The 11,175-nt window shown below is 41.0% G+C and overlaps 1 protein-coding gene across 1 annotated transcript; it reads right to left on the bottom strand.

The window, feature by feature from the left end:
* Positions 1–676: 676 nt before the first annotated feature.
* On the bottom strand, positions 677–5,824 carry LOC143220465 (uncharacterized). The gene has a single exon (XM_076446104.1). The coding sequence runs from the start codon at positions 5,822–5,824 to the stop codon at positions 677–679; it is 5,148 nt and encodes a 1,715-aa protein (XP_076302219.1).
* Positions 5,825–11,175: the final 5,351 nt, after the last annotated feature.

Below are 11,175 nucleotides of genomic sequence, written 5' to 3'. Positions count from 1 at the left end.
GTGAATGTGATGGCGTGGGGTCTTTAGTGAACGCCTAGATGTGACGTCGACGAAATTTGGGAAAACCCAGGACTTCGTGACGTCGAATATTTACCAGTTGTACCCTTGACCGTAGCAAGCAATAAAGTCCAGATGCGCCTTGACATTGGGAAAACATATTTTTACGAATCGTAACGAATGAACGAAATAGTACTGGTGATAAATGTAGGTAAACCTGTGATCTTAAAGAAATTCGCGATGGTCGTAGTGGCTTCATGAGTTTATTGCTGCTGTCGAGTGAAAGGAGGTAATGAGGGTGTTTATGGTTGCGTGCGGGCCTGGTCCGCGTAGCGAATATTTTGGGTCTAGTCGGTGTTGCCCTGACCTGAAGGGTCTACGAGGCAACATGCCGCCCCCTCTTGAACGGTCACGTTCAATGATTATGTGGGTATGTGTGTGTGTGTACATATGAGTTATTAGTCCACGAATACGGACTTTAATATTATGAGTTCGTTGGTAGCTTACCACTAAGTGATTATAATATTGAAGGACAACCAACAGATTATACATAAGTAGCATACTGGATCCACTGATGCGCGTTAAAGTATGTAACGTATCATTGACTTATACTATAGGATGTACAATAATTGATATACATATATATACATAGAAATGGGTAAAGCATGAGCCGATATGGCTATTCGGTGTCTAATGGTAATGGGGCCACTTTGGTGACGCTTCGTTTGTATTCGCCGTGTGCGGTTTTTACGGTGACTACACGAATGATGCCATCGTCTCCAGGATGTGTGTCGAGTATGCGACCAAGGGGCCAGCAGAATGGAGGGATGTTGTCTTCCTTTAGGAGGACCAGCATGCCCTTCTTGATGTGTGTTGTTGATTTGTCGTGCCATTTCTTGCGTACCGTGATCTCGTTCAGGTAGTCCTTACGCCAGCGCGTCCAAAAATGTTGTCGCACTCGTTGGATTTGTTGCCAGGATGTGAGTCTACCTACTTTGACATGAGAAAGGTCGCACTCGGGAGTGCTTGTTAGCGAGTCACCTATCAGGAAGTGACCTGGGGTTAAGGCGACAAGATCGTTCGGATCGGAGGATAAAGGAATCATGGGCCTGGAATTAAGGATAGCCTCTATTTCATTTAAACAAGTTAATAATTCTTCGAAAGTAAATAATGTGTTCCCGACGACGCGAACTAGGTGGTGTTTAAATGACTTAACGGCAGCCTCCCATAAACCTCCGAAATGCGGGGCCCGTGGGGGAATAAAATGCCATTGAATACCCTGATTGGCTAGATAATTATGGATGAGTTGCGAATTATTTTCTGAGAGCATTGTATTCAGGGTTTTTGTCAGCTCGCGGTCTGCACCTACAAAATTGGTTGCGTTGTCGCTATATAAATTTGTTGATTTTCCTCGCCTTGCAAAGAATCGCTTTAATGCAGCTAAAAACGCTTCCGTTGTCAAATCTCCTACTAATTCGATATGGACCGCCTTGGTGGAGAAACACACAAATATGGCGACATATGTTTTCAATCTCTTAGTATTTCGGAAGCGTTTTTCTTTAATAAAAAATGGACCGCAGTAATCGATTCCGGTGACTAGGAACGGTCGATTCACGCGAACTCGATCGTGAGGGAGATTTCCCATCAGGTAAGCAGGTATTTTTGGTTGTGCTTTTAAGCATGTGATACATTTGCGAAGAGTTGCCTTAACGCATTCTCTTCCATTGATAGGCCAATACACTTGGCGGATTGCGTGTAATGTGGTTTGGGTACCGCTATGATTGTGTCGTATGTGAAATTCACGAATAATTGAGTCGGTAATGTGGTGCGTTTGTGGTATTAGTATGGGGTGCTTTGAACTATACGGTACTTCTGAATGCCTTAATCTGCCGCCGACTCGCATGAGGCCGTCTTTATCTATAAATGGACACAATGATGCAAATCTAGGTTTAAATTTTGAGTGATTGTTTGAGGATAGTTCGCTCAATTCCTTTGCAAATACTTCCGCTTGTAAGTTCTTAATAATTTGAATGTGTGCGTGTTGTAATTCACTTGTGGAGAGTGGACCCGTGCGTTTTTGTTTATTGCGTGTATTATAGGAGAATCGAAGGCAGTACGAGATAATGCGTTTCAAGAACGTAAATGATGAGAATTTGTGTAATATATTTGATCTGTCCTTGATCTGAGTTTGTAATGTGATGATTTTACGTAATTCGGTATTCTCAACTGGATGTAATTTGTTAAGCGGCCAAGAGTCCTCGGCTAAAGAGAGCCAGCATGGACCGGTTTGCCACGACTGAAGTTTGGTGAATTCTAGTGGGGTTACACCCCGTGATAGCAGATCGGCAGGGTTGCTTTCAGTAGGTACGTGACGCCATTGCGACGGATCACTACAACGTTGAATTTCACCGACCCGATTTGCTACAAATTGTTTTAATGTGTGAGGTGCTGTTCGTATCCAGTGTAGAGTTATCATTGAGTCTGACCAAAATGTACTTTCGTTAATGGTGATATTCAACGATTTCCTGACGTTGGTATATAATTTCATTAATAGGACTGCAGCACACAGTTCTAAGCGCGGCAGTGATTGCGTCTTTAATGGAGCTACTCGCGATTTTGAACATAAAAGGCGTACTGTGGTGTTTTCTGCTAAATCTATACATCGAATATAAATGCACGCTCCATACGCTTGTTCACTGGCGTCACAAAAACCGTGAACTTGGATCTGGCGTGGGGGTGTATCGGGCATCACGTGTCGTGGTATCTTAAGATTGCGCAGCATCTGCAATTGCGACTCAAATGTGGTCCAAGCCGTGTGGATATCAAGTGGTATGGATTCATCCCAACCCACTTGACATTTCCAAAGATTCTGCATAATAATCTTTGCTTGTACGATAATTGGACCCAATAAGCCCAGGGGGTCGAATAACTGTGCGATCTTTGAGAGAATTGTCCGTTTCGTCGTGCGTCGTGAAGATTCTGTTCGGGTTATTGTGTAGCCTAATGTGTCGTTACGTGCGTTCCAATATAGGCCTAATGTCTTTTTTCCGTCCGTTACGTCGAGTGTGATGTGAGTGTCTGTGATATTGGTTTGCAGTGGTTTTAGTAGGTTGGGTTCGTTTGAAACCCATTGTCGTAAGTGAAACCCTCCCTTGGCACATAATTGAATGAGATCGTCGCGTATCGTAATTGCTTCAGCTACTGTGTTTGCCCCGGTCAAGACATCGTCTACATAAAAATCTCGCGTTAATATGGCCGCGGCTACAGGGTGATTGTCACGTTCGTCATGAGCAAGTTGGTGGAGGGTTTTGATGGCCAGATAGGGTGCTGATGCCGTTCCGTAGGTAACCGTGTTTAATTCGTATACCTGTATCGGATCGCACGGATTTTCGCGCCACAAGATTTTATGATACTTTCGATCCTCGCGATGCAGGTGTACCTGCCTGTACATTTTCGCTATATCTGCCGTTAATACATACTTATAGCATCTAAAACGTGTAACGATATTCAATAAATTGTCTTGTATAGTTGGACCTACCATTAAAATGTCATTTAGTGCGACGCCAGACGAGGAACGCGCGGATGCATCAAACACGACCCTGACTTTAGTAGTACGACTGTCAGTTTTAATAATCGAATGGTGTGGTAAATGATAGCCGGTACTACTGTCGTTTTGTATTTTTGTCATATGGCCTAGGGTTTCGTACTCTTTTAGAAATGTGCTGTATTGCTCCTTATGCGACGGATTTTTATCAAGCGCTCGCTCAAGGGATAAAAATCGTTTTAACGCGATGTTATAAGAGTTGCCTAGAGCGGTCGGATTGCCTTTGAATGGTAACCTAACCGTGTAACTGCCTGTGGATTCGCGGACTGTGTTAGTTACATAATGGGACTCGCATAAACTTTCTTCGGTCGACAAGATTCTTTCGACGGGGCATTCCTCAATGTCCCAAAATTTGTTTACTTCATCGTGAAGCGACTGGAGCGATAGGTGACACGTGGTGTTTCTGATGGGGTGCGTACTCGTGATTTCTCCGGTTACTATCCAACCTAATTTTGTTTTTTGAAGGGCCATGGTGGAATTGGCAATTGATATTTGACCTACGCACAACAGTTCCCAAAAGTTTTGAGCGCCTATGAGCCCATCTATTTGTGCAGGTTGGTTGAACGTGGGGTCAGCAAGACGGATGCCGTTCGGGATGTTTAAATCGTGCCTGTCGATATATTCACTCGGGAGGTGCTGTGATATTGTCTTAACTACTAAGAAACTGAGTGAATTTGAATAATTACTGCAGCGTGATTTGATTTTCGCGTTTGTACGTTTCGAGATGGTGGAATTCATGTTATTCATACCACTGAGTGGTATCGAGATATTTTGTGTATCTAAACCTATCCGACGACAAAATTCTTCAGTAAGGAAGTGCGACTGTGAGCATGAGTCTAACAAAACACGGCAAGGATGAAACTTTCCCGTGGTATCTACGATCTCGACGATGGCGGTAGATAATAAGACTTCGGACTGTTTTGAGTTTGTTGATAAGCATGTAGCATTTGCTTGAACGGGTTTAGAACTGACATTGGGTTCGAAGTGTAACAGAGTGTGATGTTTAAGATGGCATCGTTTGCAGGTCATTGCTTGACACTCAGTGACAGAATGACCTCTTCGAAGGCAATTAAAACAAAGGTTTCGTTGTTTGACTAACTGGGAGCGTTCGGAAACTGAGAGTTTCGTAAAGTCGTCACAATTCTGTGAAAAATGTGATCCTTTGCAAAAATTACATGTCGCGCCGTGTTGCGTTACAAATACTTGGGGTTTATTGACTCTAGTTTCTCTTAATGGGCGGTGGGTTTGGTCACGCGCTTGCTGATTAATACGATTATGTGCGACGGGTACCTGCGGACTAGGGGTCTTGTACTTCGTTCTTAGGGGTTCGATTACCTGGCACCTTTCGTGCAGGAACTCGAACAGTTGCTCGAGTTTCGGGAATTGTGTATGTTTAGTGTATTCTTTCCATTTTTGAATGGTTTCTTCGTCCAACTTGGACGTAAATAAATAAATGAGGAGAGTATCAGTGGTCGGTTGCTGCAAAGCTTGCAATGCGCGGTAGTGTGATTCAATGTGATTTAAAAACGCTCGCAAGTCCCGATGACCGGATCGCTGGATTACCGGTATATCAAACATGGATTGTAATCGCGTGGCTACAATGCATGCCGGTTGATTGTAGCGCTTTTCCAATATGTCCCAAGCAACCGTATAATTTGCCGCCGAAATACTAAGAGAATTGATCGCCTGTGCGGCTTCGTTTTTTACACAAGATTTTAAATACATGAACTTTTTACAATCATTAATGCGCGTGTTGTCGTGAACCGACGAGCGAAATTGGTCGGAGAAACCTGGCCAATCCTCGTATGATCCAAAAAATAATGGTAAATTGATTTTTGGCAAGGTAACCTCGTTATCAAAGGAATATACCGGAGATATAGATTGCTGTGATCCCGGACTATGCTCGTCCCTTGCCGGGGATTGAGGAGTCAACGAATTTATGATACTAAGTGCCCGGCCTTTACCTTTCGTGTATGCTAATTTAAGCGCGATTCGCTCTTGCATTAATTCACCCGTTTCATCCGCACCATCTAGTTCGATCTGTGATTTCGCAAACGCATTATATTCGGATTCTAATTCCGCGAGTTGAATTTTTACTACCTCTACGGCTGTCGCGTCTCTTTCGAAATTATCTAATACTTCTTGAAAACTGTTTAGTTCAATTTTAAATGCGGTACGTCTCAATCTAAGTGTTTTCATGCGTTCTTCGTGATTCGGTGCCATGATTGTAATAAAATAGAGGTTAGATTGGAGAGAAGTTTAACACCGATAGGAAGTGACTCAAAAACAAGAGTGCGACTCACTGTGTCGATGACTTCCAGGTAGATCAGCACGATGCGGCGACTGACCGGGTGTTGAAAGGCTCTCTCCTTGTTCGGCAACAATGTTGTCCCCGATGATGTGATTTCCACGGTGATTTCTCTGGTTGAATCGTCCGTGATGTGTTGTTCACGAGGATGCTGCACTCACGGTGTAGCTGACTCCTCCGAGTTGGTGTACTGGATCGAGCTTCCTAGCTCTGATCCGTTGAATGTGATGTGGGGATGGATGCTGCACTCACGGTGTAGCTGACTCCTCCCATGTGATGTGGTGGATCAAGGTTTCACTTCCTCGTATCCGGCTCGAAGGACCAAAAATGTTGTGTGCTACGGCTTGAGATCGAAGCTTGTCTCGATCTCAGTTGCCTTAGCGGACTCCAAATGTTTTATGACTTGAAGTCCCAATTAGGATGTTGTGATGTGATGAATGAGAAATACACTTTGTAATAAATATTATACTTAAACTCCTTGAGTATATGATACAAAGTCAAATGTCGTAACGTAACGAGTTATGATTACAAGTTTCACGAGTGATGTCTACTGAACTGTCTTGTCGATGGTGTTATTCTCCCCAGTTCAGGCAAGTCTTCAAAGTCGACTTGGAATGATCCGGGATGGGGTGTTGTCTCTGATTTATGGAAAATGGATTGGAGGCGGAATCATGGAAAATCACCGGATTGGTGTGAATGTGATGGCGTGGGGTCTTTAGTGAACGCCTAGATGTGACGTCGACGAAATTTGGGAAAACCCAGGACTTCGTGACGTCGAATATTTACCAGTTGTACCCTTGACCGTAGCAAGCAATAAAGTCCAGATGCGCCTTGACATTGGGAAAACATATTTTTACGAATCGTAACGAATGAACGAAATAGTACTGGTGATAAATGTAGGTAAACCTGTGATCTTAAAGAAATTCGCGATGGTCGTAGTGGCTTCATGAGTTTATTGCTGCTGTCGAGTGAAAGGAGGTAATGAGGGTGTTTATGGTTGCGTGCGGGCCTGGTCCGCGTAGCGAATATTTTGGGTCTAGTCGGTGTTGCCCTGACCTGAAGGGTCTACGAGGCAACATAATTCAATACCAGATACTTCGTTTAAGTTATTCCAATTTAGTTAAACCCCAACTTAAATTAATTTAATAAACAAAGCTTTCTGAATTAAAAATCAGAGCTATTCTATTTAAATTCGTATAATAATTTCATTATTGAAATATCAGATATATCTTTCTTATATTAGATTCGAGTTGCATAGAAATAAAAGATCATTTGTCTTTGTATCTCTATATGAGCGTTAAACTTTGTAAACATAAACATAATTTTTTTTTTGTACATTTGGATTGAAAATTTTCGGACCTATCGCGATCGTTTTTAAAAGACAAATATGTCATTGTACTTAGATTGTTATCGCGATGAAATATGTATTTCGTAGGTTTCTAGGGGATTGAGTATGGAAAAATAAAAAAAATTGTCCTTGTATCTTCATACGGGTGTTAAATATTACATAAGGGTCTGACAGAAAGAGTTCAAAGAATTGCGACTGCGAATTCGCATATGTAACTTATATGTTTGCGTGCTCGGTGCATGTACATCTATTTCCGTGAATTTATTCCCGTAGAAATCATGCGATCTTTCCATCGTTCTTTTTCGTAAAACATGTTCAAAGATAATTTTTGCACGGAGACAAGTCTACGATCATTTTCTTCAATGGCATATCGAATACGCGTGCATTATCGATCATTTACTACTGTAACATGTAAGTGATACAGTGAGACTATTCATTTTACTATTCTCCTTACGACTAAGTAAAAAGATTTATAAACTGATAAAATAGTATTTCAGTAATCCAGAATGTTTCAATGCAATCAATTTTGAATTTGCTAATTTTGGTATAAAAATGAGATACAGCATAATATCGCATTACCTCAATATTATACCTAATCTCTCCTATTATGTACCGTATAGTGTACTAAGGTAAAATACAAATATTTTTATTCCGTATATTTATTATTGTTCAGTATTTTCTCCTCTGTTTCTTTCCATACCGTACTCTGTTTTCATTTCCTTTGCGTTTCCCAACATAGCAAACTGCTCTGTCTAACCCTTCTTTACACTACCTCGTACTAAAACGCGTATCCCGCTGAAATATAGAATAACAAACAAATAACCGATATTTTTTTACGGAATAAAAATATGGAATCTTTAGGCAACTCATTTCTCCAGAATCGCCAAAATGAAAATCGGTATCCAATAAAAATAGTTCTTATGAATACTGCGAATATTATTGCGAATACTCCGTCAACCCAGAAACTATCTAACATTATTGCGACGCTACAAAGAAGGTTAATAAACGTGCCACGCCGTCCCTTTGACGGATTAAATCGCAATTACCAGAAACGAGTACCGAAGGTTTATAACAATCAGACCCAATAAACTGGACGCACGTGTGACTGACCCAAAGAAACGACAAAAAAACGCACGTCCATAAATCACGACGATCATCCTACTCCTCCAGAAAACATCCTTCCGACATACCCAGAATCCAGTCAGAAAACTCTATTTTTCCAGTACCAAATCCTGTACCAACCAATTATAACATACTCGAACCGAACTCCAACAAACATCGAAGAGCACAGACAGAACTCAATTAAACGTCAGACAAAACATATCAGAACGAAATCGTATTAAACAAATTGCATTAGAACGCAGACAACGCATCATCAACATTACTAAATCATCAAACTAATAATAAAGTATAAAACGCCAACCAGTGCGCTTTGTTATAAAACATTTAACTTTCGAACGCTGACATATAACACGATACAAACGACAAAAGCGTTAACACCCAGAAACAATAATAAAACGGGGAATGCCTCAGCCACGAAGAACTGTCTGGCGAATTTAATAAGAATCAACAGTTATTTATCTTCTTACCCGGGCATGTCCGTTAAATATCACACGAGAGTCCACTAGAGGAAGCCCCGAGGTGACTGCGCGAATTTGCATATGGCGGAAAGTTGTGTCTGGAACTCTCCATGCCCCGGTCCGGTGATTTCGCGGGTTATCTCCTTCGAGGGGTAAAGTATACATACACACATGCCCATTCGCGTGTGTTTCGTCATGTATCTTGATCCCGTGTATACCAAGAAGGTCCGAGAGGATCCAGCCTGACCATTCGCAGCCAGTTCATCCTCGCGTCTTGGCTCTCTGGCGTCGCGAAGGCGATGATTGGATCAGTTTTATGAACTCTCCTGGGATAAACAAAATGTCGATTTCGAATCACCGGTGTACCGGTTCCCATGGTCCAGGTTGTAGCAGGAAAGTGTGGCATATGATACGGGGTGGAGCACACGGTGTCAGTTTGCATGTTAAAGTCAGGACCCTATGGTCTGCCGTCCCTTATTAAACCGTCCTATACGTAGCCGACTTATTGTCAAGGTAGTACCCTCTTCCTTTCCTCTGCTTTCTTATTCTTCGTTATCCCTGTCGACGATCGCGGATCATTCGGTCCGGTATTTTAGATTTGAAATAGCCCCTAGGGATATCCATCCGACGGATATTCCTCTAGCTATCTTCTTCGGCTTCGTCAGATTCAATTTCAACGATCGAGAAATTGCCGAAGCGCGGCCGTTATACGTAGCATTTCGTTTTTGCCTATCTCACATTGGAACCTCGCTCCTTCCTCGACCGTTTGTCTTAATCGGTTAAACTTAATGGTGCGTTTGAGTCGTGTTTTTAAAGTTCCAAACGGAAATTCGTGGTCAGGGACGTCGGCGTGGAGTTGTTGAATGTGGAATTCTTTCCTCTTGTTATACCTGCTGAAGTACACCTAAGGTGTGTATATATATAGTAAAAAATTCTATGAAAATAAAAGTTCTCGAGTGTATTAACATTCATTTTTTCCTCTACCTTCGTCCCCATTTTTCTCCGTTTTCCTTGCGAGTTTGAAGTTATTCTTCCATTCTTTTTTCCTCTTTCCGAATTCTTCCACTTTCTTCTTTATTTTTAAACGATGTTTTCTTTTATTGACTAAGGGGAATAAAAAAAAAACATGCTCGAAAGTTGGTAGGTTTTAAAAGGAAGTCGATATCGAAAGCTCAACGGACAGTTTACGATGGTGCTTATTTATTCGATGTTTTATTCAATTTGTAAAATACACGATGAATATGTATATGTGGAAAAAGTGAGAGGAGAAGGACGGAAATAGATACAATAAGTACTCGAACCACGAAAATGTTAGAGCAGTCTTTCATTCAATTTTGCTCGTTTGCTTTGTCCAATCTCGATTGGACTGCACGGATTCACTTCCATCAGCGATATTATTTCACCAGATCTCCCGTTCCTGTCTGCCATAGGTCTTTCATTCTCGGAAAATACCGTGACTCGGTGTGTTTTAGATATTGTTCCCTGAAACCAGAATAGAAATTATTGAACACCATCGATTGTTGGTGATACTCGAGCCACTCTTGTGGCATCAATGTCAAGCTAACAGACAGTAAGTAATCAAAATCAATGAGAGTAGGTTCGGCTGGCACTTTGAAGTTTCTGCTTTCTATGAAAGCATTGATATGCCGATAAGAATATTTTATAGAGAGATTTATCGGTGATAAGTCTGCCATTCTAGCACGGGGAATCTTACAATCATGATAAAAGTCTGCTTACCGATTTAATCCTTTGCGCAACATTTTAATTCGAACTTATTTATTTCGTTTTTAGAATTTCTAGTATTTTCGCAGCTTTTGAATTTATGTGAATTTCAGCCATGTTAAGTCGTGTTAAAAAAAAAAAAAAAAAAAAAAATTAATAATTAATTCGGTGGTAAACATTTTCGCACGAGGCAACTTTTGTACGATACAAAATTTGTAACTAGAAAAGTTAGAAATGAGGTTTACGTAATACTTGAGATGAAGTGAAATAGGTTGAATATTCTGAGAACTTTTTGTTGCAATCAACCCGCAATCTTTACATGCTACTTTTTATGATAGTTCCTTGAAGTATTTGTTTTGAAAGCAAAAATATCTCGATGATTCGGAGACCCGTTTGTACAGCAAAATAAAATCAAGTTAGAGATATCGTAGAGGGTTAATTGTACTATACTTTTCTCTCAATTGTCAATACTACTTGTTTCCGTATTGACATTGTTATGCCACGTAATTGTTATTTATTATTATTATTATGTTATTATACTCCAACAACAATGTTACGTAATTATTATTGTTATTATCATCATATAATCTTCTACGTCAGTTTTACATTGAATTAC

This window comes from Lasioglossum baleicum, unplaced genomic scaffold, assembly GCF_051020765.1.
Source record: "Lasioglossum baleicum unplaced genomic scaffold, iyLasBale1 scaffold1004, whole genome shotgun sequence".
Taxonomy (NCBI): domain Eukaryota; kingdom Metazoa; phylum Arthropoda; class Insecta; order Hymenoptera; family Halictidae; genus Lasioglossum; species Lasioglossum baleicum.
Note: the sequence above shows the minus strand (reverse complement) of the source record. Positions and strands in the feature narration are given on the sequence as shown.

Coding starts and splice junctions, on each gene's coding strand:
- LOC143220465 (XM_076446104.1), bottom strand. CDS start 5,824: ATGGCACCGAATCACGAAGAACGCATGAAAACACTTAGATTGAGACGT.